Consider the following 26,068-nt stretch of genomic DNA (forward strand, 5'->3'; position numbering starts at 1 on the left):
TGGTAATTAAAACTTAATTCGCAAGTAATTATTTCACCTAAAAAAATAAAGAGAATCTGAGACTGATGTACAGAACTATTAAATAATAAGGATTTAAAAAAAAGTGTAGCCTCTCATGCCTATGAAGTACCTGCGAAAAAAACTTACAATCGCTATGAAACTAGTCGATACTGATAAAATAAAACTACAATAAAATAATCTGGAACGGATGTATGTATGCAGTAATATCACATACAGTGGATAAGAACTCTTTAACAGGTCGAAACGTGGAAGAATAATGAAGGAGAATATAGCTAAAAGCATCGGCAACAAACGCGAATACCATGTGGAGGGGGAAAACAGTTGAACGTAGCGAAGCGGCAGTCGCACATGAACGAAAATAATAAATTAATAACAATAAATTAATACCTTAAAATAATACGCTCGGTTTTTCATAAAGTATAAAAATAAGCCCTATTTTGAAGGCCAAGTACCTCGAGAAAAATGATGGCTTTAACATATGTTGTAACGCATATACGTGCGCAGTTTTTGGCCAAGTATGATCTTGCGTGAGCAATACTAACAATGTGAAACTTAGCATGATTTGAATGAAAGTGCGAAAACCCATGTAAAATACGAACTTAAAAATGACTATATCTTGAAATCAAATCACTCTCAGGAAAAATCCTTTTAAGGGGTTATGAGACCTAGTTAGATAAATAAAATAAAACATGTTTGAGGCCAATCTGTAGAAGGCCCAAAAACCGGCCTTATTAACCCTCCTCCTTTCCTCTATTTATCTACTCTATTTCTTTGACATTTTTTTTTATAGAAGATTAATCTTCTTGGTTGAAAAATAGCGTTTTTGGTTAAAAATTAAAATATTTTCTTGAGACTTGAATGATTTTTTTTTTTGGTTGAATTTTAGTATTTTTCTTTGAAAGTTCAACTGTCCAGTTGAAAATTCATCTTTGTAGGTCGAAAATTCAAGATATTGGTTAAAAATATAAATATTAAGTTCAAAATGTCATTATTTTGTTAAAAGTTCAAATATTTTATAAAAATTCATCTTTTTTGGTCTAAACCTAATCCGTTTTGTTGAAAATTTATCTTTACAGGTTCAATGTTCAACAACTTGGTTAAAAATCAGACTATTCGTTTGAAAATTCGATTATTTTTAAAAAAATGTATCTATTTTCTCAATTATTCTGTAATTTTATTGTTTTCACGGAATAAAGAGAAAAAGGTTCTCTAAGTACTTAAGCCGGCTGAATTAGCGAATAAAAAAAAAGTATCAGTATATCTGTTCACACATCATTCTTTGAGCGGATGCTTTAATTAAAATCTCAGAACTTTGCCACCTGAAACTTTTCGGCTGTGCTATGCCCCACGGAATTGAGGCTGGAAAATTAGGAGCTGAGGGAATACAAATAGGATCCATGGGGGAATTCTAAATTGTTCGTGTAAACGGATTGAGTTTGACGCTCACGGTTGCGAAAGGGATTCTATATGTAGATTTGGGGCTTATAACGAATGTGAAATGCGAAATCCATATTTCCCTACAAACGAAATGCGGGCCAAGCTATCAAGATGATTAGAATAATGCATTTTTCTCTAATTCAAAAATCTAGGAAAATTCCATTAGGACTAATTTGAATATTAGAATAATAAAGTGCAGAATTCCTGAAAATAAAACAAAGAATCCAACGAAAAAATTTGGACAACCACCATGAAATATTCCTATTGAAATTTGAAAAAAAATAACAATTTTTTTCTAAAACAGAAAAGCAAAAAATCTGCTAATTGCGCGGGCATATTATCTACGCTGTTCTCGCGCTGCCCGCTCGATAGTATATTTGTCTCGCGCTTCGCGCTCGATGATGCTTTCGCCTCTCGCTGCGTGCTCCATCTTTCTATTTACTCCACACTTGTGCGCAGGCCTTTAAAAATTAAACGTCAAAGCATCGAAAACTGTCATTTAATCATTGTGAATTCTCTTTTGTTAAAGCTCCTTCGGCTCTAACGAACACATTCTCATTACGTACTCTCATGCATCGCACTTGATTTCGTCGAAAATGCGAACTTTTCTACATTATATTCAACTCTATTATATCAAATGTATATTATATTTATTGCTGTATATCGGTCTGAGGCTGTTTATTCAGATATTGCGAAATCAGGTACAAATATAATTTTTAATGATTACTTTAAAATTTCTTTCTTATTTTGCATAAAATTTTATTCTTAGCCACCCTGAAAAATCTATATCATTTCAATAAATTCATATTATTACCATTCATAATATGCGTTAGTATTGGAACAAAAGTATTTTTATTGTCTTATTTTCATTATTAAAAAAATGCGCATGCTATTAAAATAAAAATGATTATTAAATATTTGACTGCAAATTGTGTCTTTTTTCCATAAATATAATTTCTTTATATTGAATGTAGATGTATTAATTTATAATTTACATTTGATATATTTTTATAACTAGAGTTTATAACAAACTTGTAGATATTTGTTGGGTGAACAAATTTTGTCTTTTAATTTTGTTCTTGTCTTGTGTCGTTTTTCCAAACATTTATTTTAAAAATATTTATTCTTATTTTCTACGATTAAAGAAACATGTACTTGTCCTATCGAAAATTATTCTTGCCAAATTTGAATGAGTTTTCGCTATTTTTTGGAAAAGCAACTTTTGTCTATTAATTTTGTTCAAAGCTTGTGTCGTTTGTCCAAAACTTTAATTTTTAATTTTTAATGTTGTTTTTTACGACTAAAAATAAAAAATACGCGTTCTATCAAAAAGTAATCAACGACAAATTTGTAGATATTTTCAGGGCGCACAATTTTAGTTTATTGATTTTTTTCGTATCTTGCATAGTTTGACCGCAAATTGAAATTTTTGATTATTTTTTGAAAGATAAAACTTTGAATTTTCAACTTTTTGACAAAATTCAAAAAGTTGTCATGATAATCTTGTAGGGCTTTGGAAAATCAACGATTTTCTTATCTTGACTTTTTTCATACCATGCGTCTTTTGGCTTAAAATGTCAATTTAGGTTTTTTTTAGATATTGAAAATGCTATAACTCTGGTAATTTTATTTCTACAAAAAAAAGTCATGATGATAAATTGTTCAAGTCTCCGAGTACTATGAATAACCGTACATATAATTTTTTAATTTGAAAAAAATAGTCTAAAATATTTTGAAAATGAACTCACTTTTTGAGTTTTTATCCAAAATAGCTGGTTTACGAACATGCGCTTTCTTTTTAGGCTTTAAAAAAGTGTGCCGAAGCAGAATCCAATCTGATCAATCTTTCGAAGTTATCGCGCCAACACAATACAAACCACAGACTGCAGACAGACACGCGCCTTAGTAAAAATCGTTTTTTCTGACACAGGGGATCTCGAAACGTGGAGATTTAATAAAGACCGATAAAGTGAAATTTGACATAAAACCAATACCTTATCATTAGGATGAGAATGTAAAAAATTTTATTTTTGGACTGAAATAAAAAAAAGAGGAAAGAAAAATTCTCTTTTTTATTTTCGTTCAAATAATACATTTTTTTCTTTTATTTTCTAGGAAAAAATTGTTATCTATTTTCAAATTTCAATAGGAACATTTGATGGTGGTCGTAAAAATGTTGTCATTGAATTTTTGGTTTTATTTTCAGCAATTTTGCTCATTAATTTGATCTTTGAACGTTAAAAAGGGTTTTAAATTTGATTTAAATCTCATTTAAATGTCTTTTGAATTTTAGTTAGAATATTGATCCTGAAGACAGATTCATTGTTAAAGTTCTAAAATAAAGATTTAATCTCTTTTAAAACTAAGTTATAATCCTTACCAGAAGCGACGGAGCCTTTTTTCTTTAAATGGGGGCAGGAGAAGAGACTTATAATATTGAATGACACAATTTGTACATAGTATAATGATATTATAGTAAATAAAATGATAACTTTACAAATATTACGAAATTTAAAAAAATATTTCACAAAGATTTCTAAAGATTTCCGAAAATTTTTAAATATATGTTGCAAATATTTCAGAAAGATTAAAAAAAATTGTGCAAGGAATTTAATCATTTCCCAAAAATTTCAATAGCTACATAAATATTACCAAATTAAAAAAAATATCATTAATATTTCGCAGATTTCTGAAGGACTTAGAACAATTTTAAAAAGATAACATAAAGATTTCAATGATTTCTCAAATATTTGCAATATTTGGCAAAGATATAGGGTAGATTTGAAAAACTTTACAAAGACTTTAATTATTTCATGAAATTTTCTGATCTATTTTAAAAATATTATTAAAAAATTTCAAAGATTTCTTCGCAAACATCTATAAATATTTCAGAAAGATGTGAAGGATTTCCCAAATATATCAAACGTTGAAAATATTTCGCAAAGATTTTGTCTAGATGCAAAATATATTGTAAAGACATCAATGATTTTCCAAATATTTCAAATATTTTACAAAGATATTTAAATATTTCTTAAAAATTTCGTATAGGTTAAAGAGCTTTTAATTTTATAAACTTTCAATTAAAAATTATGCAATTATAATTTTTTATCTATATATACTTGAAATTGAAGAGTTTTCAATTATTAATCTTCAAAATTGATCTATTCCAAAAAATGCTTCAAATTATGTACCTTTCAAATATAATTCTCGAAAATTTAATAATTAGAAATTCTAAATTTTAAAAATTCAAGAATTATCACAATTTAGGAATGTTTGTTTTTAAATCTTTTAAATTAAAGATATTTCAATTGTATCTCTTCAAAACTGTGCAAATTTCAATTGTTACTTCTTTAAATTAAAGTAGTTTTAACTTGTATAGTATGAAATAAAAAATTATATGAGTTTTAAATTACACAATTTAAAATTCTTCATTGTTAATGAAAATTATTGAAAATTATTCAACTCCTAAGATTTACGTTATTAATATCCGTAATTTTTTCCTTTTTTTCAACAGTTCAATTTTGAAGTTATACAATGAAACATTCGTAAATTATAATGATTTGCAATTTCAAATTCTTTAATTTTAAATATTTTCCATGGCAAAATCTTCAATTTGATAGATTTGCTTGTGCAAATATTTTGTAGTGAATAGAAAAAATGTCAGCCTTGATTTATTTTTAGGAAACTCTTATAATTTTGTATAATAGTGTAATAGAAAATAATACATTTTTGAATGTCTTTTTTAATAGTTCAATTTTGATGGTTTAAAATTCTTATAATTTTCGAAATACTACAGGTCACAAAGTTTTGTATAGTTTATATATAGCGGGCGAAACACTGACATTTTTTATTTGTTTTAAACAGAAAAATCTAAAAATAAAACAACAATATCATTGACTTGATCATTATATACAAACAAAATATCACTTTTTTACCTAGGATGACACAAAATCAAAGAAAAATTATTGTGTTTTTGATCTAACATGATGAGGATTAGACATTTTAATCCAAATTGAAAAATTTCTATTCAATTGGAACGACTTAAAGTGGAAACAGAAGTTTACGAAATATCAATCTGAAGTTAATAAACTGTCAAATTGTGTAGTAAAAAACCAATAGAAAAAAGTGCGTGATTAGACAGTGGGAAAATTAATACTTGCATCTGGAAAAGGGCAATAAATCAATTAAAAAATTATTATATATAATATTAATAATTGATGCTGAAGAATGATCCATCATTGTAGTCTTAGCATGAAGATTGTATTTGTTTTAAATTTAAGTCATTGTTCATAAGAGAAATTATTTTATATTATTTTCGTGAATGTATGAATAACATGACTAGAGAAGAATTTGCTTTTTTTACAGAAAAAGAATTATTGGATTGGAAGGTTAGATTAAGTTTTTCGCAATCTTATAATGTTTGCTGTAAAAATATTCCTTTTAAGAAAAAGAAAAATCTGCTTTATTTAATATAAAAATCGATTTTTAAAGAATTTGTATTATCATCGGAGGTAGTTACTATCGATTTCTCTTATAGCTTATTTATAAAAGAACCCGATTGGGAATCGGAAGTTTTGGGGTTCGATTCTCAGTGGAGTGAAGTGAAATATTTTTTCAGAAAAATTCAATTAAAAAAAATCAATTTTCTTTAAGAGACAAGCTTTTGATACAAGAATATATTTTTCCAAGTGATTGTTTCTGATTGCGAATTCAAACATTAAACGCAATAAAGCAATTTTAAGTGACGAAGTAGAACTTCTGAGTACTGCTCTTGTTTCTGACAAGTCTCCAATGTTCTAGAATCTCTTCTGACAGTCTCCGCTTCTTGCATTATTCTTCTTTCATCCCACCATCAGGAACATTGCTAAACAACTCAAGACTTAATTCCTTCCGACCCATTATTGAAACGTCGATCAGCGCGAGTTAGCGTCTCGTATAAAATGGAAAATTTACTGAAGATTAAGATCTATAGACTACCACGGGCAAGACTAGAATACATTAGAGGAGGAAAATAAGGTGGAACAAAATTTAAGAACTTTCTTTCGCAACAGTGAAAGTTTCTAGTTAAATAACTAATAAACATAAGGGATGATCAATATTGTATCAAATTGATCCTCAATAATTTTTTTTTTAGAGAATTTTGATGTAAGTTGTTGGCCTTAGGGTCCAATAAAATTAAAAATAATAAAAGTGCTACAAAAATCAGATTTCTTAACAAACTGTAAAGACTTTCACAAACTTTGGAAGTTTGCAGATACTCTGGAATTATAAAAAAATATAATTTTTGAAAACTTTTGTATATTCGAAACATTTGATATATACCGCGGAATATACATTTAATCCATTTGGATTTTATGTTTGGTTCCTTTAAATTAAAAAAAACTTTTTACGAAATAATGTCGGTCAAGTCTCAGCTTTATAACTTTAATGACGAGTCAGAGGAAAAGGAGAAACTTTAGATTCAATTTTCCACTGATGCTGTGTCTCCTCCGAGCTCTTTATGGAAATTGGTCAGAGGGGAATTTCTTCATCAGCAGAACTTATCTTCAAGTTATTTTCATCAGTAGTTTTTCGCACATAATTCCCATGACTACTTGCAAAAAAGTAAGAAAAATAAAAAATATACAGAAGATTCGAAATTTTTTCGCCAATAGTGAAATTAAATGCCAAAAGTATAAAAAAAATTATTTATCTATTGAGCGCATGTGACCCCCATTCTAAATGAATCCCTATTACTTTGAAAATTCTGTAAAAGCACTATTGTAAGAGTTTTAATGTGTTTATATAACTATTGGCAGAGTTTAAGGCAAAAATTCTGTAAAAAGAACCGTGATTTAAAAAATCGATTTTTTGCTGATAATTGCAGGATCTCATACCAAAAGTATTCAGAAATAGTTTAAGCTATCCAGCTTATGTGGAACACAACCCGAGTCAACTCATAATAATTAAGGGTTGATTCAGGGTGTTTTTTGTATGCATTAGAGGGCTAAAACTTTTCTTTGGTATTTTTAGGTTCAGAAGCTGCAATTGACAATAAAAATATATCAACTTTTCAAAAAAGTGTCTTTTTGTAGAGGTTTTGAAACTTAAGGTTTAATTTTGGATGGTGTTTACTTTCGCTAGAATGACAATGCTTTGGGACAATTCAAAAAAACGCTGTTACTTCAGCGGAACTTTATTCTGGATTCCATTGAGATCTGAATGTTATAAATCTATATTAATAGAGACTTTTTCTCAGAAAATTATTTTTTACTTTTTCCTTTAACATTTTATCTACTGAATAACACATACTTTAACAAAGAGAATTAAAGTAAAAATATTATTGCAATTAGAATCCACATAATGACTTCATAAATATCATTAGTAGGTTATGTAGCGAACTTATAAAGGCGTATACATATGCAAGAAAATTTTGCTCTTAAGGGCATATGACATACTCAGATCCCTATACTACCGACCTCACTTTTTCAATTAACTGAATTTTTTTTAACTAACGAACTTTTTTGTAAATAAAATATTGGACTGAAACTTTGGAAAATGTATCAGAAGACCATAAAGTACGTTTATGTACTACATTTAAGCAGGAATTTTGACAAAAATAAACATAAATGTAATTTACTGCCGACTCTTGAATTTCTCGAAGGTTGAGGACGATATTTTACATATAAAAAAAGATTTTATAGGTTCAAAAAATTTCCAGGTGCAAAGAAAATATGTCAAAAAGTGGTCCCGGTTTTAATTTCTTTAAAAATAATTTTTAGAGAAATTTCTAGTAAAATGCAGTATATAACCGCAGTTTATGGTCTTCTGATACATTTTCCAAAGTTTCAGTCCGATATTTTATTTATAAAAAAAGTTCTTACGTTAAAAGGAAATTCAGTAAACTGAAAAAGTGAGGTCGGTAATATAGGTATTTAAGTTTGTTACATGGCCTTAAGTCATCAGTCGATAAATTCTGTAAATCCCTAACTAACCAACCCGTGTATGCAATCGGTTGGTTTGTGAATGTACCTATATGCCACATTAGTTGACAACTGCAGTTTTTCCATTACACCCCCCCCCCACCCGAAAGTAACAAAGCCGTTTACTGTACATCAAAAGAAATCAATTTTCGGCTAGTTAAATTGAACTAAAAAACACAAATTTTTAAGAAAATATTTTAATCCTCAACCAAAATGAGAATTTTTCAAAAGAAAAGATTAATTTTCTGCTCAAAAAGACGCATTTTTCATAAAATGCAGGCATTTTCCTTAAACCAGTTAAATTTTACATCCGACACGGAATTTTCAATAGAAAAGTCAATTTTCTATTAAGTAGTTAATTTTTTTAATACAATGTTTTATTTTAAAGCAAAAAGTTAATATTTCGACGAAAATAGTTGTATTTTCAAATAAATAGTTGATTTAGACATAGAAAAAGATAAGTTTTAAAATTATTTTAAAAAGTTTTACAGTTTAATAAAATTAATTAAAAAAAAAAAACAACTAATTATCGATCAGTTAAATTTAACTAAATAAGAATAATTTTTAACAAACTAGTTAAATCAACGGCACACAATATGAATTTTCTACCGCAAAAGATGAATTTTCAACAAAATACATAAATGTTCTACAAAATAGTTAAATTTTCAAACTCAACCAAATAGTTAAAGTTTCTACCCAAATAATTGAATTTTGAGCCATATATTTAAAGTTTAAACTGAAAAAGATAAGGTAAATAAAAGATAAGAGTAATATTAATTAATAATATTGATAATAATAAAAAGTTAACATTAATAGAAAAAGACACATTTTCAATAAAATCCATGAATTTTCCAAAAACAGTTGAATTTTCCATCCAAACCTATGAATTTTCAACAAAAAAGAAAACTACCTTTCGAATAGGTAATTTTTCAAATGATTAGTTTAATTTTTAAATAATAGTTTTAATTTTTTAAATGATTTTTGTGTATGAATGATAAGTTTTCAACCAAAAATTGAATAGTACATTGTTAGTTTGAAAAATTAATTTCTAACAAAAAAACAAATTTTGAACTGAGTAGTTAATTGTTCATATAAATAGTTAAATTTTTAACAAAATAGTTAAATTTCCTACCAAAATATAGTTGAATTTATAACTAATAAAGATAAGTTTTCATCCAACATTAGAATAGTTACACTTTTAGATTAAAAAATCAATTTTAAACGAAAAAAACTAATTTTCTACCAGTTATGTTAAACGAAAAGAGACGAAAAAAAGTTAAATTAACAGCCAAAAGGATGATTTTTTTTTAAAGGATAACTGTGTACTTATGAAGACGAATTTGTTAAAAATAGATGAATTTTCCACTAGACAGTTAAATTTTCTACCCGAAACTAGGATTTTTCAACCAGAAAGTTGATTTTCTACCAAGTACTTAATTTTCAAATAAATAGTTTAAATTTTTAACCAAAATATTGAATTTTCAAATAAGAAATACGTCTTTTCCGAAAAACAATTTAATTTTTGATGAAAAATTAATTTTCAACTACGTAGGTAATTTGACTTCATACAAATTAAAAAGATTTTTTGCAGTACTTTTCAATTCTAAGTAATGAAGAAAAATATTTTTTCCTAGTTAAACATAAATTATACTTAATTTTGTAGCATGTTTGAATTAATATGAATGTAGTCGACGAATTGTAGGTTATTACTTCAGTTTAGTATATTTGACAAGATTTTTGTTCATCAAAGAAATTTCAACTTTCACTTACTCTGTTTTACACATGTATATTAATTTTACGAGATGATGGTATATTAAATTTCTTACACGTATATGCATATTGCTTCCATTCCATTGATAGTAAAATCGCTATAGAAATTTCTAACAGTGAGGTGAATTCCGTCAAAGAAGATGAATTTTCAACAAAATAATTGAATCCTCAACAAAATACATGCATTTTCAACCAAATAGTTGAATTTTCAAATAGGAAAAACCAATTTTCAATTAAAAATATAAATTTTCAAACAAAAGTCGAATAGTTGCCTTTTTAGTTAAACAAAATCTGGTTTAATTTTCCACTTTAAAGAGAATTTTTCTACTAAATGGTGAATCGTGAAATAAGAATATTTCTTTTTTTAACAATGCAGTTTAACTTTCAGCCAAGCAGTTGAATTGGTAAACAAAAAAGACAAATTCTTTACGAAAAGTGTGGTTGATGATATTTCAACCAAAAAAGATTTAAATTTAAATCCAAAAGAATTAAACGAAGTAAAAAAATACGAATTTTCAATGAAATAGTTATATTTTTAAACCAAGAGATCAATTTCCAATCAATAAGATAAATTTTTACTAAAGTAGTTCAAGTTTAAACCAAATTGTTGAATTTTTGAACAAAAAATATGAGATTTTAACCAAATATTTGCATTTTCAGCAAAATAATTAAATTTCCACACATATAGTAGAATTTCTTATCTAAGTCCGTAATATTACTTCTATTGGAGCCTCCCATCATCTAAAATGCCAGCAACCGCAATTTTTGACGTGACCCCCCCCCCCCTCCCCATCAAATTGGTAACGTCGTTTATGGGTGACCCTAGGAAAAACAAATCTTAATATAACTATTCTCAAAATTTGAAAGGCATGATTGCTTCTAACCATTATCCATAACTTCTCTAATTTCTTTTAAATTAAATATGTCTAGCACATTTTACATTCAGGTAACATGCATCAAGACTAAAAGCAACTTTCGTCCATGAATGCATAGCTTGAAATTTTTCAGCTAGTAGATGGTCGTAACGTGAATAAAATTTTATATCGCAGTCAAGCAGCCAAGCCAATTTCTTTTCATGCGAAATAAAGTTTACCGACTGTCATAAATACACAATTCACAAAAAATCATTAGTGTGAAATAGGTTGGATTTTACTTTAAAAATATGCCATTGTTAAAGCGCCTTAAAAATGTTGCGGGTAGAACTGCACTGAGTTTTGTGTGCTTTTGAGGATTCGAATTTTACAGTTTTTACTGATCTGAATTATTAATAATAATAAACGAGTGCTTATAGCAAATAAATTATGTTCGCAGAGTAGAGTTAATTCGTAATGATGCTTTTGTTTTTTATAAGTACTAAGTTTCAGAATTAGGTAATTCCTTCAGTTAATTTCGTTCTAAAAATTAAGTATGTTATGAGCAAATTACTTGTAGTTTGTTGTCTTTATACGATATTCCACTTTTAGCTGTAAACTGATATTTTTTAGTTGAAAATTGATCTGTTTAGTTTAAACTTGAATCATTTTTATGAATACTGCATTGTTCTTTCGATTAGATGTTAATTAGTTAACTGTTTCCTTTCTCATTATGCACCGATAATTTTTAGTTAAAAATTCAGTTTTTTCATTAAAATATAATTTTTCTTTCTGGCAGAAAATGAATGTTCTTAGTTGAAAATTAAGTTTTTTTGGTTCAAAATTGTACTACTTGCTTGTAAGTTAAAATACTTTGTTCAAAATCAATTTAGTTGCTTAAAAATTCATTATTTTATTTGAATATTGATCTCCGTGGTTAAAAATTAAACTGTTAAAAATTTATTTTGTTGTTAAAGATGTATTGCGTTAGTTGAAAATTCATCTGTTTGGTTGAAAATTTAACTATTTTTGTAATTATTTTTTGTTGTTGTTGTTAAACGTTAATGTGTTTAACTGTTCCATTTTTCGTTGTGCACTGATATTTTTCAGTTAAAAATATAATTATTTGTTTAAAAAATTGTTTTTCTTTCTGGTAGAAAATTAATTTTATTGGTTTAAAATTAAGCTTTTTTTAAAAAATTCCACTACTTGGTTGTCATATAAACTACACTGTTCAAAATCCATTGTTTTGGTTCAAAATTCATCACTTATGTTAAATTTTATCCTTCTTTGATAAAATTGTGCAATAATTTTCTGTTTTTAAGGATTAATCATTTTAGTCTAAAATGTACGGCTTTGGTAGCAAATTTATTTTTATGAATATTTTTTTATAATTGAAAATTCCATTTTTGGTTGTAAACTGATCTTTTTTATTTAAAAATTAATAAATTCACAATAAAATTCGTATATTGTGATTAAAAATCAGTCTTCATGGTTGAAAATTAAGCTTTTTTGATTCAAAATTCAAATACTTCATTGTAAGTTTAATTATTTTCTTCGAACTTTACTTTTTTGGTTAAAGATTAATATTTTTGTTGAGTATTGATCTCTTTAGTTAAAAATAATCGTACTTTTCCATTTTTGATTGTAAAATGATTTATTTTAGATAACAATCACACTATTTCGTTAAAAAATCGTATTTTTTGGTCGAAAATCATTCTTCTTGGGTGAAATACAACATTTTTGGTTGATAATTTATTATTTTAAATGAATATTCATCTCTGTGGTTGCAAATACAACTACTTGGCTGAAAATATATTTTTTTATTTAAAGTTCTATCACTTTCGTTGAAAATTCATTTCTTTAGTTGAAAATTGAACTATTATGTTAAAAATTAGTTTTTATTTTGATTGAAAATGAATTTACGAGTACTTAACCGAAAATTTAATTATTCCTTTCTTACTAGAGAAATGATGTTTTTAATGGAAACTTGATGTACTCTGATGAAAATCCGTTTTATTTTCGGTAACAATTTTTTTTTACTAAAAATATAACTACTACATTTTTAGGAAAAATTAAATTATTTTGTAGAATTTTTATATATTTTTTTGAGAATCTAGCTTTTTAGGTTAAAATTATTCTTCTTGATTGAATATTGATTTTTTTTGGTCGCAAAGTAAAGTGCTGACAATTCAATAGTTGAATTTTCAACTTGACTAAGCATTGCAAATTAAAAATTAATCAGTTTTATAAATTAATCGATTATTAAAAATGTTATTAAAAAATAATTAAAAAAGGCTAATTCGTAATTGAGAATGTTGAAAATTAAATAGATTTGAATTGCTGAAAAATTATAAAATATCGAAGTTATAGCCTTTAAAATTAATAATGGACATTTTAAAAAATATAATGATTAAAAAATGAATTGAAAAATTTCGAGAAAGAGTTAATATCTTAATCTTTTTAAATGAGCTTTTATTTTACCAAGCTCATTTCTAAATTTTTTTGCGAGGAAAATAATTTGCCATGGAAATAAAACCATACAAGAATTAGGCATTCAAAATTGAAATTATTAAAAATTTAATAATGTTCCAAATTAAAAATTTTAAAGTCATTGATTCCCAAACTATTATTTAAAAAGTAATTAAGCTGTATGATTTAAACCTGGAATCATAGGAATCTTGCTTTGTATTTTTATATTATTGTTGGTATAAAATAACAAATGAGAATAGTGTAAAAGAAAAATATTAATTATTTTCAATGACCCTGCAAGATCGGCAAATCAGTGTAATTCGAAGAAGAAAATAATTATCCAAGCATCACTAATTTATTTATGAGAAAAAATTAATTGTCACTGACAAAATATCGATTCTATGGAAATTGAAACAAATGAAGTGTCGGGTGGTTGAGAGGACTTGTAATTAAATTTCATTTAATTTCCAGTAATTCGAGAAGAATGCATTTAAATTGTTGATAATTATTACTGTCGTAATAATAGGACAGAACATGAACATTGAGCAGCTTGGCAGACGATCAAGCTGTTGATTAAATTTCCTACGTGCTCTTACGATTCACACGAGAATCTGCATACTCATTATAATGTACGCGAGCCGTCAATTGAAATAATTCATTCCAGAGATAATCGCTTGATATTCATAATGACTGAGTATTACTAGTCCTAGGAATTACTTATCCACGAAAAGATTGAAAATAACCTTTTTATTATTAATTTCAAATACCATAAAGTAATATTAACGAATTTTATAAAACAAATACGCGCGTGATTATTATTTTTAATTTATAGAATAACATTTTCAAACTAAAATATAAAATTAATATTAATACTCAATTTTCGTATTTTATAGCATCTATTGGCTAAAATAATAAAAAAAACAACAAGATTTTTCCCAGACAGAAAAATGATAAATTAGAGTAGTCTAAAAATGCAATGGAAATTTTTTTTCTCGAACTTTTAGGAATATCGTCCGGAAAATTACTCTAATCCGCACAAAAATAAATCGCTTTTTTGTTTCGAAAAAAAAATGATATTTAGAGGTGGCGTAAGCCCCATGAAGTTTAATACGTATCTCCCATTAGAAAAAAAAACGTTTTAGTAAATTTTATTCAGAACCGACAATATTAGCTGAACTGACTTGAAACTCAATATTTATTTTCGGAATTAGCCATAGAATACGAATAAAATATGACTTTTGGAATATCACCCATATAAGTCTGTTTCATAGGGTCCCAAAAAAACCTCTGAGTGAAAAGGTGAGTATTGCGACTTTTTGACACTAATTATAATTTTTTGCGGTTTTTATTGCAAATTATGTTTCGTACATAAAATAATGCTTTATACTGATTAATATATTTCTACATAAATTGTTTAAGAAATTTATTGTTGTTTTTAGACTAATTTCCAATTAGAGTAAGTAAGCTCTTTTTTCTGAAATTTAAAACTTTTTGTCCGCTTTTCATTTGAAGTGAGTTAACATAATGCAAATTTAAAGAAATATTTTTTTCAACAATTTATTCTTATCACTAATGTTTTGTTTGCTTATTTGCAGAAAGTTTCGACTTTTTTGAAATTTTTAATCATTTGTCTATTTTTCACTTGAAGTGACTTAATAATTAATAAAGGTAATCAAAAAAAGTTGTTCGAACAATTTATTATTGCGATAAGTGCTTAGATAAGTGCTACAAAGATGCATTTAAAACAATGTTTACCTTAGATTTACCTTTTCAGTTATTAACAAATAATAAATATGCATTTACAAGAATCATATTTTGAACAATCTCTTTCTTTTTCGCAAATATATTTTCCTAAAATAAAACAGATATTTAAAATACTCTTGAAATTTTCTATATGGATTACATCAAATGTAAATTTTTCTTGCAAAAGTCAAATTAATTAATTGATATTTTGGATTTGTTTCCTAACTTGTATTATTTATTAACTCACTAAGTAAATATTTTGATAATTTAGAAAAAACGCACAGTCTATAATTATTATAAAAGATATATTTCAACAATAATAATTTGATTAAAAAATTGTATTTGTTAAATTTCAATAATAATTACCAAATTGTAAGTGAAGAGCGGACATAAAGTTTAATGTTTCAGACAAAACCGCAAATTCATAGCATTATTCGATAAAAATATTTTTGAAATAATAATACAGTGTTTAAACAATTAATTTTGTTTACATTAAATAATAATTTACCTCAATCTAATTAAAAATGGGAGAAAACGTTTACCATTTAAAAAACTGTAATTTCCTATCCTTATTCTAAAAGAAAATGATTAAAAATAATAATAAATTGTTATAACAATTATTTTTGTTAACAATAATAAAGTATTATTTCATTTTACTTGAAAATTCTACGAAAAGTGGCGAATTTTTGAAAAAACAGCGACTTTCTAATTCTGTTCTAAGAGAAAAATGCGAAAAACCATAATAAATTGTTAAAAAAATTTATGTAAGCATCTAATTATTAGTGTAAAGTAGTATTTTATGTATTCGAAACTATTTGTATTAAAAACCAGCAGAAAAATCATAATTAGTGCCAAAAACTCGCAAAACCCATTTTCTCAGTGATAGGGTTTTTTTGGGGCACTATAAAAAAGACTTATGGGCGTAATATAAAAAATGTAATATTTTATTCGTATTATATGGCTAATTATGAAGACAGATGTTGAGTTTTAACTTCATTCAGCTAATATTGACGATTCTGAATGAAATGTACAAAAGCGTCTTTTTTTCTAATGGAAAATACTTGTTAAAGTTCATGGGACTTTAGCTACCACTAAACATAATTTGTTTAAAAAAAAAACAAAAAAAAAACGGAGCAATTTTTTTTGTGGAACAATTTTCCGGGCGAATGAAAATAATACATTATTTTCGCCACTATGTCCAACCTATATATAATTTCTTCCTGAGTTAAAAAACATATTTGAATTATTTGTAAAAGTATAGTAGACGTTTTCTAAATAAGAAAAAGACTTTTTGAAATGAAGTGTTATCTTTGAACCATTGAAAACTTTTTTTCAATTCAATTTAGAGTAACTGAACAATTTTCATTAAGTTGAGCGTAACTGAATACTATGCAATAAATTCTATTTTTAGATCGAATACATTTCAAATCAGGTCCGTTCTACACTTTTCGCATAATTTCAGGAACAAAATATTATGTTTTTTTGGACAAATTGAGCGACAGGCATTTTTGTGATATGAAACAAGAAATCTTTCCACGAACATATAACAGTTTGAAATTTGACGTTTATTAAAAAACACTATGTTTTACTTATAATTGTATAGTTTCTGGTCCTATTTAAGGTCAGAAGCATTTTTTTCTTCAAATAATTGAATTTTAACTAATTTAAGAAAGTTCGACAAAAAGTCCCTATGGCACTCTTTTGAAATCTTGAACCGTTTATAAGAAAAATTTAAACATTATGAACATTATGAACGTTGGTTTTTCATTAATTTTAATCTTCTTGTACATTTTCCGAAAAATTTCAATTCATACGTTTGATTTCTTAAAGTTAGATGTTTTATGTTATAAAAACTCATTTTTGACCAACATCAACAATTTTAGATGAAAAAAGTAACAGTAAGATATTTTGCACAATTAATTCCCTATATTGAAAAAGATTTTTGTTAGCTGAGACTTAGGTACAACAAAGTCTACTTGTAATAATAATGATAAATTGCAGATTAATTATTACTTACTTGAGTACTTAATAAGTATAAAAAAATGGCCTTTTTGTACTATTTTCAACTAAAAATGCATCCATTAAATTGAAATGCATTTGATTTTTTCCCTCTAAATTTTATGCAAATTGATTTCAAAATGGATCAAATTCTCAAACAAAAAATGCATTAAAAAAAGATATCCACAGGTCCCGCAAGCAACGTGAAGTTTAAAACGTCTTTCCAATAAGAAAAAAGAATCTTTTGTTTAATTTTATTTAGAATCGTCAACTTTCAGTGAATCTAGTTGAAACTCCACATTTTTTCACAATTGGTTATAGAATAAAAATAAATAATTACTTTTTGTATATCACCCACATAAGGGTATTTTATAGGGTCCAAAAAGCCCGTAAGTGATACTTTTTACGGATACTAACATGTTTAGATAAGTTGTTTTAACAATTAATTATTTTTTTGAGCGATTTTCTGTTAGAATATAGTTAGAAAGTTCCTTTCTTTTCCTAATATTTCAAATTTTTCAAATTTTCACTAAGATTTCCCACTTTTTGTCCAAATTTCAATTAGAATGAGATGGTAATGAATTAAATTTAATAAAGACAATTGTTTAAATGAATTATTATTATTTTTAATAATATTATGTTTGATTAATGATAGAAATTTGCGGCTATTTCAAAAATATTCAACTTTGTGTCCACTTTTTTACTTACAAGGTGACGGCTACTTAGTCACTGTCGAGAAAAAAATTCTAAAGTTAAAACAAAAATCTTTTCTGTATTACAATTTTCATTAACTTTTTTCATTCTTTCCATTTTTTATTGATAGAAAATATAATCAATATTTTTTGTTGTTGCAAGAGCAAACAGGTAAATTTCAAACCAGGTTTCGGAAGCAGGTTGTTTAGTACTTGAAGAAATATAAGCACCTTTTCCTAACATTTTCAAAATCCAGAAAAATCACTATGTCTTCGTATTCTACTTTTTTTCAAATTTGTTTGAGAAATTTAAAACATCCATTTCACTTTTCATATTCTTTATGAAATAAATGCTCTAGTACACTTTCGGATACAAGGACAAAATAGTCGTTGAAATTTGACTACTCTTATTATAAAAAGCGATAGTTAATACGTTATTTTATTCTTCTTATTAGAATCAATATTTCTATCTCTACATAATTTTGAATTAAAGGTGTTTGCAATTCAATAATTTTCACTTTATAAGCAGTTAATTTAAAAGTTAGACATTTAAAAATCAACTATTTCTAATTTATTCATTAAAATATAAGTTTTTCAAACATTAAAAGGCTTTAATTGAAGGTTTAAAAAATATAACTATTTGAAATTTAGCCATAATTTTCTGTTAAAACTTTGGTCTATTAGAAATGAATTATCTTCTAAGCATCAACACACAAAAAGCTCTAATAATGTGTGGAAACGGTTAGGTTCTCCAGATTCGTAAAAAAATCGGCATCCGTAATAATGTTAAAATTAAAATTGAAGAAATTTAAATGAAATTTGAAAATATTTGTAAATCTTATAATTGTTCAAATCGAACTATTAAAATTTGTTTGACGTGCATTGTGCTAAGTGCTTTTTTAGAATTATTAAATTACTACTAGGAATATTTGCATTAAAACATTTGAAGTTTCGCATGCTTTAAAGTTAAATTTTGAAGATTGAAAGCTTCTAAACGAAACTGTGAAATTTGACCTTAAATATATACTTATTTATTTTTAAAGGCCGCTTCTTTAAAATTTTTACCATAATGAAAATTATTTTAAATCAGATTAATTTTTGCTAATTATAATTCAGGAAGATAGGCAGGAGACATTTTTGAAACCTGGAAGAAACCTGGAAAATAAATAGGAATTTTTGTTGTAGAGTTTTTGTGGTAATTCTAAACAAAAGATTTACTGCTGTCGAGGAGATGAAACTTTTACTCACAATTAGAATCGGCGATTTAAGAAATGAGGTTTTAAGCCCACTCTACAACGTTAAAATTTCGTAATTAGCAATAATGAGTAATAAGAGAAAAATTAGTAATAACTTATACCTAGATGAGCAACAATGGAAGTGTATATTTGAAATAACAAAACAAAAAAATTATTGATGCAACTAAAAAATTTATTTCATTAATTGCATTTACATTCTTATCAGACATTTGCACATAAAATGCCCCATATCTATACTATTTACCCGCTACCGTCTGCAGCCGGATTTTCATAAGATGCGATCATATTTGCTTAGCTTTTAGCAAAGGGAGTGGAAAACTGCAGAAAACCATTCCCAAGCGCAGCCGACTACAGTGAATTACATGTCTAGTCCTTTATTAGAAAACACCCACTTCGTTGGTCGTTTGTTTGTCGGCTGCAAAGGTCTAACATTCGATACGTCTCCCCCCTCCAACTTTATTTTCCTAAATCCATTCAGCTGAAGGAAAAAGTACGAATTAAAAATTTTAGTAGCATATAAATTAATAAACTCATTTTCATATATATATATATATATATACATATATATATTTTTTTTTTAAAAATAAATATATATTATTACCAGGTCTCCCGAAATAGAGACACCAAACAACGGTTCGAACCAAGTTACAGATTCCGAGCAAGGCGGATAATCTAAAGATCCTTTGTAAAATAGAGATTGTGAACTCCCTTGTGAACCATCTTTGTATGCAAAACTTGCTAAGGGAATCGGGTGTAACTCAGCTGTTGAATTTATGGATTGCACCTTATGTATATTTTTTTCTAGGTCCTTGAGCAAAAGAACATCCTCCAAAAACTGAAATTTCAAGGATGGGTAAATAATATAGGATTTTTCGAAAAGACAAATTCAATTTTTACTTCTTTTCTTTAATTTTTTCAGGGCATGCATTTTTAATAAGATTTTAAAGGATTAAAAAAAATTTACAATATTTTTGTAACATCTAAGGAATCTTCAAGAGATATAAAAAGATCCAATGTATATCGAAGAGGTTTAAAATATTTGAGTATATGAATGAAAAGAGTTTGAAAGACCTACAAGGAAATTCCAAGTTTAATAATTTTATGGAATTTTAAAAATGTTTATGCGGTTTAAAACAATTTTTCAGAATTTTGGAAGACATGGAAAAGTTTTACAGGGCCAATAAGGTTTTAAGATTTTTCTAAAATTTCGATGGATTTCATGGATTAGCTTAGGATATTAAGGGTGTTAAGGTTTCAGTTTTAGCAAGATACTGCTTGCGTATTATTTCACGAGAATAATAAGTGAACTATTGTTAAAAAAAAGTATCTCAAGTAATTAATTTGCACTTTTTACCTCCATCTGCAATTTAAATGCAGCAAGACCGTCCTTCTGTGATTCAGCTTTCTCAAATGATTTCAAGTCTTCTTTATAAAAATACACGTGCATGTCCATATACTGCCTATTGAATGAAAATGATTACATGAAATTGTATATCGAATGTTTGGTCAATGTTAGCGAGCATTAAAATATCAAGAAAGCACTTTTTACTTACATATAGATGGATTTAAACTGAGGATCCACATTTATGACCTCCGTCCACTTTTTGTTCATGACGTTAAAATAAAAAAGATTATAATTATTATTATCTTCAGTGATGGCTTCAGTAATTAATCACTAAATTGGCATTAGTAAAAATTTTACTGATCGATTGAGAAATTGGATACTTGACTAAGAAAAGAATAATATTTGATCCTTTCACGAATAAAACAATAAAAATTACAAATTTATTACATCCACGAAAGTTACTAAGTGAAAATATTTACTCATTCTTTGGTAATTTCGGTCTATAAAAAATTGCTGAATATTTATTATCGATTTTCGCAATTTGAAATCGAGATTCAGCGGAATTATTATTTATAACCTTGAATAAGTAAGGTAAAATACATAGGTGTGTAAATAGCTTAAATGTTTCCTCTTAGCTTACGTAAGTCTCACAATATGACATTAAAATTCTATCAATAAGGTTAAAAATGCTACAAGAGAGCATTTTTCCCAATAAACTTGTCAATTTTTGTTCCAAATCAAGTAGTAAAATTATACTAGTACAATTAGCGAAATTTCGACAATTTGAATGTAGAAAGTTGAAACTTTTTACGGAAGACTTACCTCTTTTGGGGCCCAACGGAAATCGATTTTTTCAAAAACGTAAGTCCCTTTAAGAGGTCCACCAGAAAGCTTTGGAGGTTTTCCAGCCCAAACACCTTTTAATTCCACTATATCATAAAAATATAAAAGAATTTATATAATAAATAAATCAGAATTCAATTCAGGATTTAAAATAATGAATGTTTAATACCAGTGCGACCAGTATTCTTCATGATAATTTTCGTTGGTAATTTTTCAGAATCCGTAAATTTAAGTTTATTCTTGATAGTTGGAGAATCACCAATCATCTTTTTTGCATCACTTGCCATGGGAGATTGAAGTTTCCCATTACATCCTGGGTAATGTTTGCCCCAGATTTTAGCATCTTTAAAAGTAAATGTGCCTGGAAGAAGCGAATTAAAATTATAAAGATTTTTAATAAGAAGTCATTATCTAAATTTTTGCTTTTACTATTTGGATAATTTCAACAAAATTAACGACCATAAAATGTTTCAATTGAAATTTGAAAATTTATACTGCGTATCCACTGATATTTATATTTATAGAAAATTATGAAATGTGCTTAAAAAGGTTTTAAAAATATCACTCACTTGTTCTTAAAATAGGACTAAAAAGAATAGTCGCTATCAAGTATTGCAGGTACATTTTGAAAGTCTTCTGATTCTAGAAAAATATATAGAAAAAAATATTTCAACTTCTTATTTAGATATGAAAGTTAATTCTTACTTTGGTTTTTTTTTGGTTCTCTTGAAGATCCAGCGGCGTGATGAATAAATTGTAAAGGCTATAAATCGGATGCTAGTATCTTGACGTAAGAATTCGCTCTTGAGAAAAGGTCTATATATAGGCCCACATTCTTATCTTTTCTATATTGTTTTCTTATAGTTTATTATACACGTGATTGTGACGTGAATTTAGTTTTGTACAATGTACACGTTTTAAAAATTCGTCGCACTAAAAATGTATTGATAACATGAGTGGAGTTCATTAAATTCTTGATTATGAGAAAACCATACCACCACCCTACCTCCTCCCCACTAAAGAAAAAACTTAAATTGTCTTTAACTTTCACATTCTTCATGAAAGACACTTTTTATCTCGTCCATTTTTTATTTAGAAATAACTATTTTTAATGCATAAATAATCTCAAATTGAAACCTAAATGCATGTGCTTAAAACTTAGAAAAATTGAAATTTGAGATTCTAGAAGTATAACTATCTAGAACTTAATAATATTTAACTCTGAAAGACTTTATAAAAATTAGATTCTTATGCTGTAGGTTTTTAAATAATGGTTTGTTGAAAACATTGGTCTATTCGACATGAATCGTGTTTAACGCATCAGCAAATAAGATGCTCTGATAATGCTTCATTATCAAAACTTCAATTCAAATTCAAAAGTTTAAAATTCTTTGGCATTTAATCGTTTAATTAGGACCATTCACAATTTTTAAATGTGCAGTGTCTAAAGTACTTTTAGAATTATTAAGTTTGTACGTGATACAGTTTGCTATTCTTTAGTTTTTGAAGATTGCAATTTCAAATTGCAGATTCTGAAGCTGTATCCTGGTTTGACATTGTAGAGTTGTACAGGGTTGAAGTTCAAAATGATTCAATTTTTAGTACTGCAAACATTCTAAATTAAACGAATTTCAGTTTCTTTCCATTTGTCTACGCGTTCGACCTACTTTTCTCCAGGCAAATGCACTGCAAAAGGGCATAGACTACAAAATACTTTTTTGTAGGAAATTGGCGCATGTTTTCTCGAATTTTTGCTTATTGTTTTTAATTTGAAAGAAGCTTGATTATTTTATATAAAAATTTAACTTCAACTAAATAATGTAACTTAAATAAACCTAAAATTAAATTAAACTATATATTATAAAGATATCATAATATTATTATATTATATATTATATCTATTTTTGATGCTTAGATAGTTTCATATAGAAAGCGTTTAAAATTGAATAATTTTCACTTTGGATTGAAATACTTTCAATTTTTGACATTAGAAATTACAAGTTTGCAATTTATTAAGTTTTAATTTAATTTCTATAAACATTTAAAAATAGTTATTGAAGATTTTAAGAATACCGCTATAAATTAATATTTGCATTTTCATATTGAGGATTTGAATATTTATGACTAAAAAAGATTAAATCTCTACCATAAGAGCTGAATTTTCAAATCGAAAATAATAATTAAAAGGTAGTGAATATTAGGACCCTCTAAAAAAGTATAATTCATTTGGAGTTGATTATTACTATAGTTCCGTTTCGCATGATGGCATTTTGCGTATTTAATCAAGTAGATACCTTCATAATTTTATTAATGCCGTGAATAATAATTTTAAACAATTCTGTTTTTTCATACTGTGACCTTTTACCAGAAGATGCTTTTTACTGAATAGAATCCACTAGATATTCAAAGATGAGCCTTTTTTAATACAACCTTTTATTTTTTTCTTTAATTTTTTGTCTCCTTGACAACATGCTAAACAACTGAAATACTAAGCTTCACATAATTTAAAAGAATAAGGTCAACCTCCATTTTTTAGTGACAAGAGAGTGTTTGGTTTTTTGGCCCCAAATGGTTTCTTTGTCTACATTTTTTTCAATCACTGTTATGTGTGTCCAAAGTCATATTTTGAGACCGGTCTCAATCGACGCATTCCATTAGGGCGATTTTCGCGAATTTTTTTCGTTATGGATGTGGGATGAATGGAACTTAATATTTTGTTCACGCCGCTTGGGAATTTGACTGTTATTATAATAAAATGTAATTTTTTTACTTCTTTTTGCTTTGGAATACCTAAAATTCAAAATGGTTTCATCCTTTAGGGTATAATTCCCCAATTTTCAACCTGAAGTCTATTACTAGTCATACTGTGTACATTTATCAATACAAAATTACTATTTTTGAAGCTTAGATAATTTCTTATTGAAAGCCTCTGAAATTGTAGAATTTTCACTTTTTAATTAGATAGGTTTAAATTTTCTAAATTTAATATAAAAAAATGTATCGTTCAATACTTGCAAATGTTAGTTTTATAAACATTATACAATTTAAATTGAAGATTTAAAAACTATAACTATTTAAAATTAATTAATGTTTGACTATGAAGGACTTTATAAATAAATAATTCTGTTTTTATTATGTAGTTCTTGAAATAATTGTTTTAATTGAAAACGTGTGTCTTTTTTTAGTTTTATAGTTTAGATGATTTATTATCACAAGAGTTCGGTGTCAGACTGTCAGGCTTGCTGTTGAAATAATTAATCTAATTTCATCATTTTCCTGTGGAATTATTTTTAACGCAAATAAACGAAAATGAAGTAGATTAAGTGTGTACATAATTCTGTTATTCATTTTGAAGATGACTTGATTTCTTTACCAGCTTCAAAATATTACCTTCGGGTTGCGTCATTTATAGACCAAGGCATAAGAGTATCTCCATAAAGTAGAAAATGAGTAATTAATCAAACTTTTTTATTTAGATCAAGAGGTATTGCTGAAAAAAGTTTTGGCAAACCAGAAGAAGCTCGGCAAAAGACGAGAAATTTTTTTTTTACAGTTTAATGTTCATCCTAAAATATTTTTAAATAAATGTATTTTTTACGACTAGTGCAAATACTATTAGGGTTAAAGAATTAATTTTCTGCATAGAGATGGGTTAAATTCTCATCAACTTCAAGGTCAACTTTAAAGAAATTATTCACAAACTCAATTCAAAAGCTACATACGAAATTGCAAATGGTGAAAAAAGAAGAAAAGTCTTACCCGTTCCAGTTCCGCACCAACTGAATTTAATGACTATGTACAGCAGCGTGGTCTAAAAATGCATTGAATTTTTTTTCTAATTTGCATGCATATCGCCACCAAATATCTTTGAATCAATGCGTTTTTTCAAATTACGTTTTATTCCAAAACGTTAATTTTATTTAAATCGAGTTGTATCTTAACATTTATCTCAACGATTATTTACCGATTTTAAATGAATAATTACTTTTTGTAAATAACCCTCATAAATCTGTTTAGTAAGTTCCGAAAAAAACATATTAGTGAAAAGCTGGCTTTCGCAAGTTTCAAGCGCTAATTAGGATTTTTTACGGCTTAAAAAATACAAATTTTTTCTCATACATGAAAAAAATACACTTTGCTTAGTTTCAGCGTAGCAGTCAGTAATTATATTGAATAGAAATAATGGTTTAAACCATTTATTACTATTTATGATAATATTTTCTTAGAATAATGCTAGAACGTTGCAACTTTTTAGATAAAAGGTTCCACTTTTTGTCCTTTTTTAAAATAGAGCAAGGTAATAATGAACTTAAGGTAACAAAAATAATTGTTTAAAATAATTTGTAATTATTTTCAATAATATTCTCTGTGAATAATCTTAGAAAGTTGCAGCTTTATCTAAAATTATCTAAAAAAGGCTTATGGGGATGATATAAAAAATGTAAGATTTTATTCGTATTATATGGCTAATTATGAAGATGTTGAGTTTTAACTTCATGCAGCTGATATTGACGATTCTGAATGAAATATGCAAAAACGTATTTTTTTCTTATGGGAATTACTTGTTAAAGTTCATGGTACTGTAGCCACCATTAAATATAATTTTTGTTAAAAAAACATTGTAGTCATTTTTTTTGTGGAACAATTTTCGGGGTGAATGAAAATAATACATGATTTT

At 26.6% G+C, this 26,068-nt stretch overlaps 2 protein-coding genes across 2 annotated transcripts in view; one reads left to right on the forward strand and one right to left on the reverse strand.

Annotated features, from left to right (window-relative positions):
* Positions 1-26,068, forward strand: part of LOC117177087 (locomotion-related protein Hikaru genki) — a 530,094-nt gene that overhangs the window by 25,730 nt on the left and 478,296 nt on the right. The gene's annotated exons all lie outside the window — the stretch shown is intronic.
* Positions 19,474-22,182, reverse strand: LOC117177090 (carbonic anhydrase 1-like). The gene is made up of 8 exons (XM_033367578.1): positions 22,096-22,182; positions 21,960-22,032; positions 21,560-21,751; positions 21,370-21,476; positions 20,756-20,802; positions 20,557-20,662; positions 19,804-20,037; positions 19,474-19,680 (listed from the first exon to the last, which is right to left on the reverse strand). The coding sequence occupies exons 2-8, from the start codon at positions 22,012-22,014 to the stop codon at positions 19,561-19,563; spliced, it is 861 nt and encodes a 286-aa protein (XP_033223469.1). The 5' UTR covers positions 22,015-22,032; positions 22,096-22,182; the 3' UTR covers positions 19,474-19,560.

Source organism: Belonocnema kinseyi, chromosome 7 (assembly GCF_010883055.1).
Source record: "Belonocnema kinseyi isolate 2016_QV_RU_SX_M_011 chromosome 7, B_treatae_v1, whole genome shotgun sequence".
NCBI lineage: Eukaryota > Metazoa > Arthropoda > Insecta > Hymenoptera > Cynipidae > Belonocnema > Belonocnema kinseyi.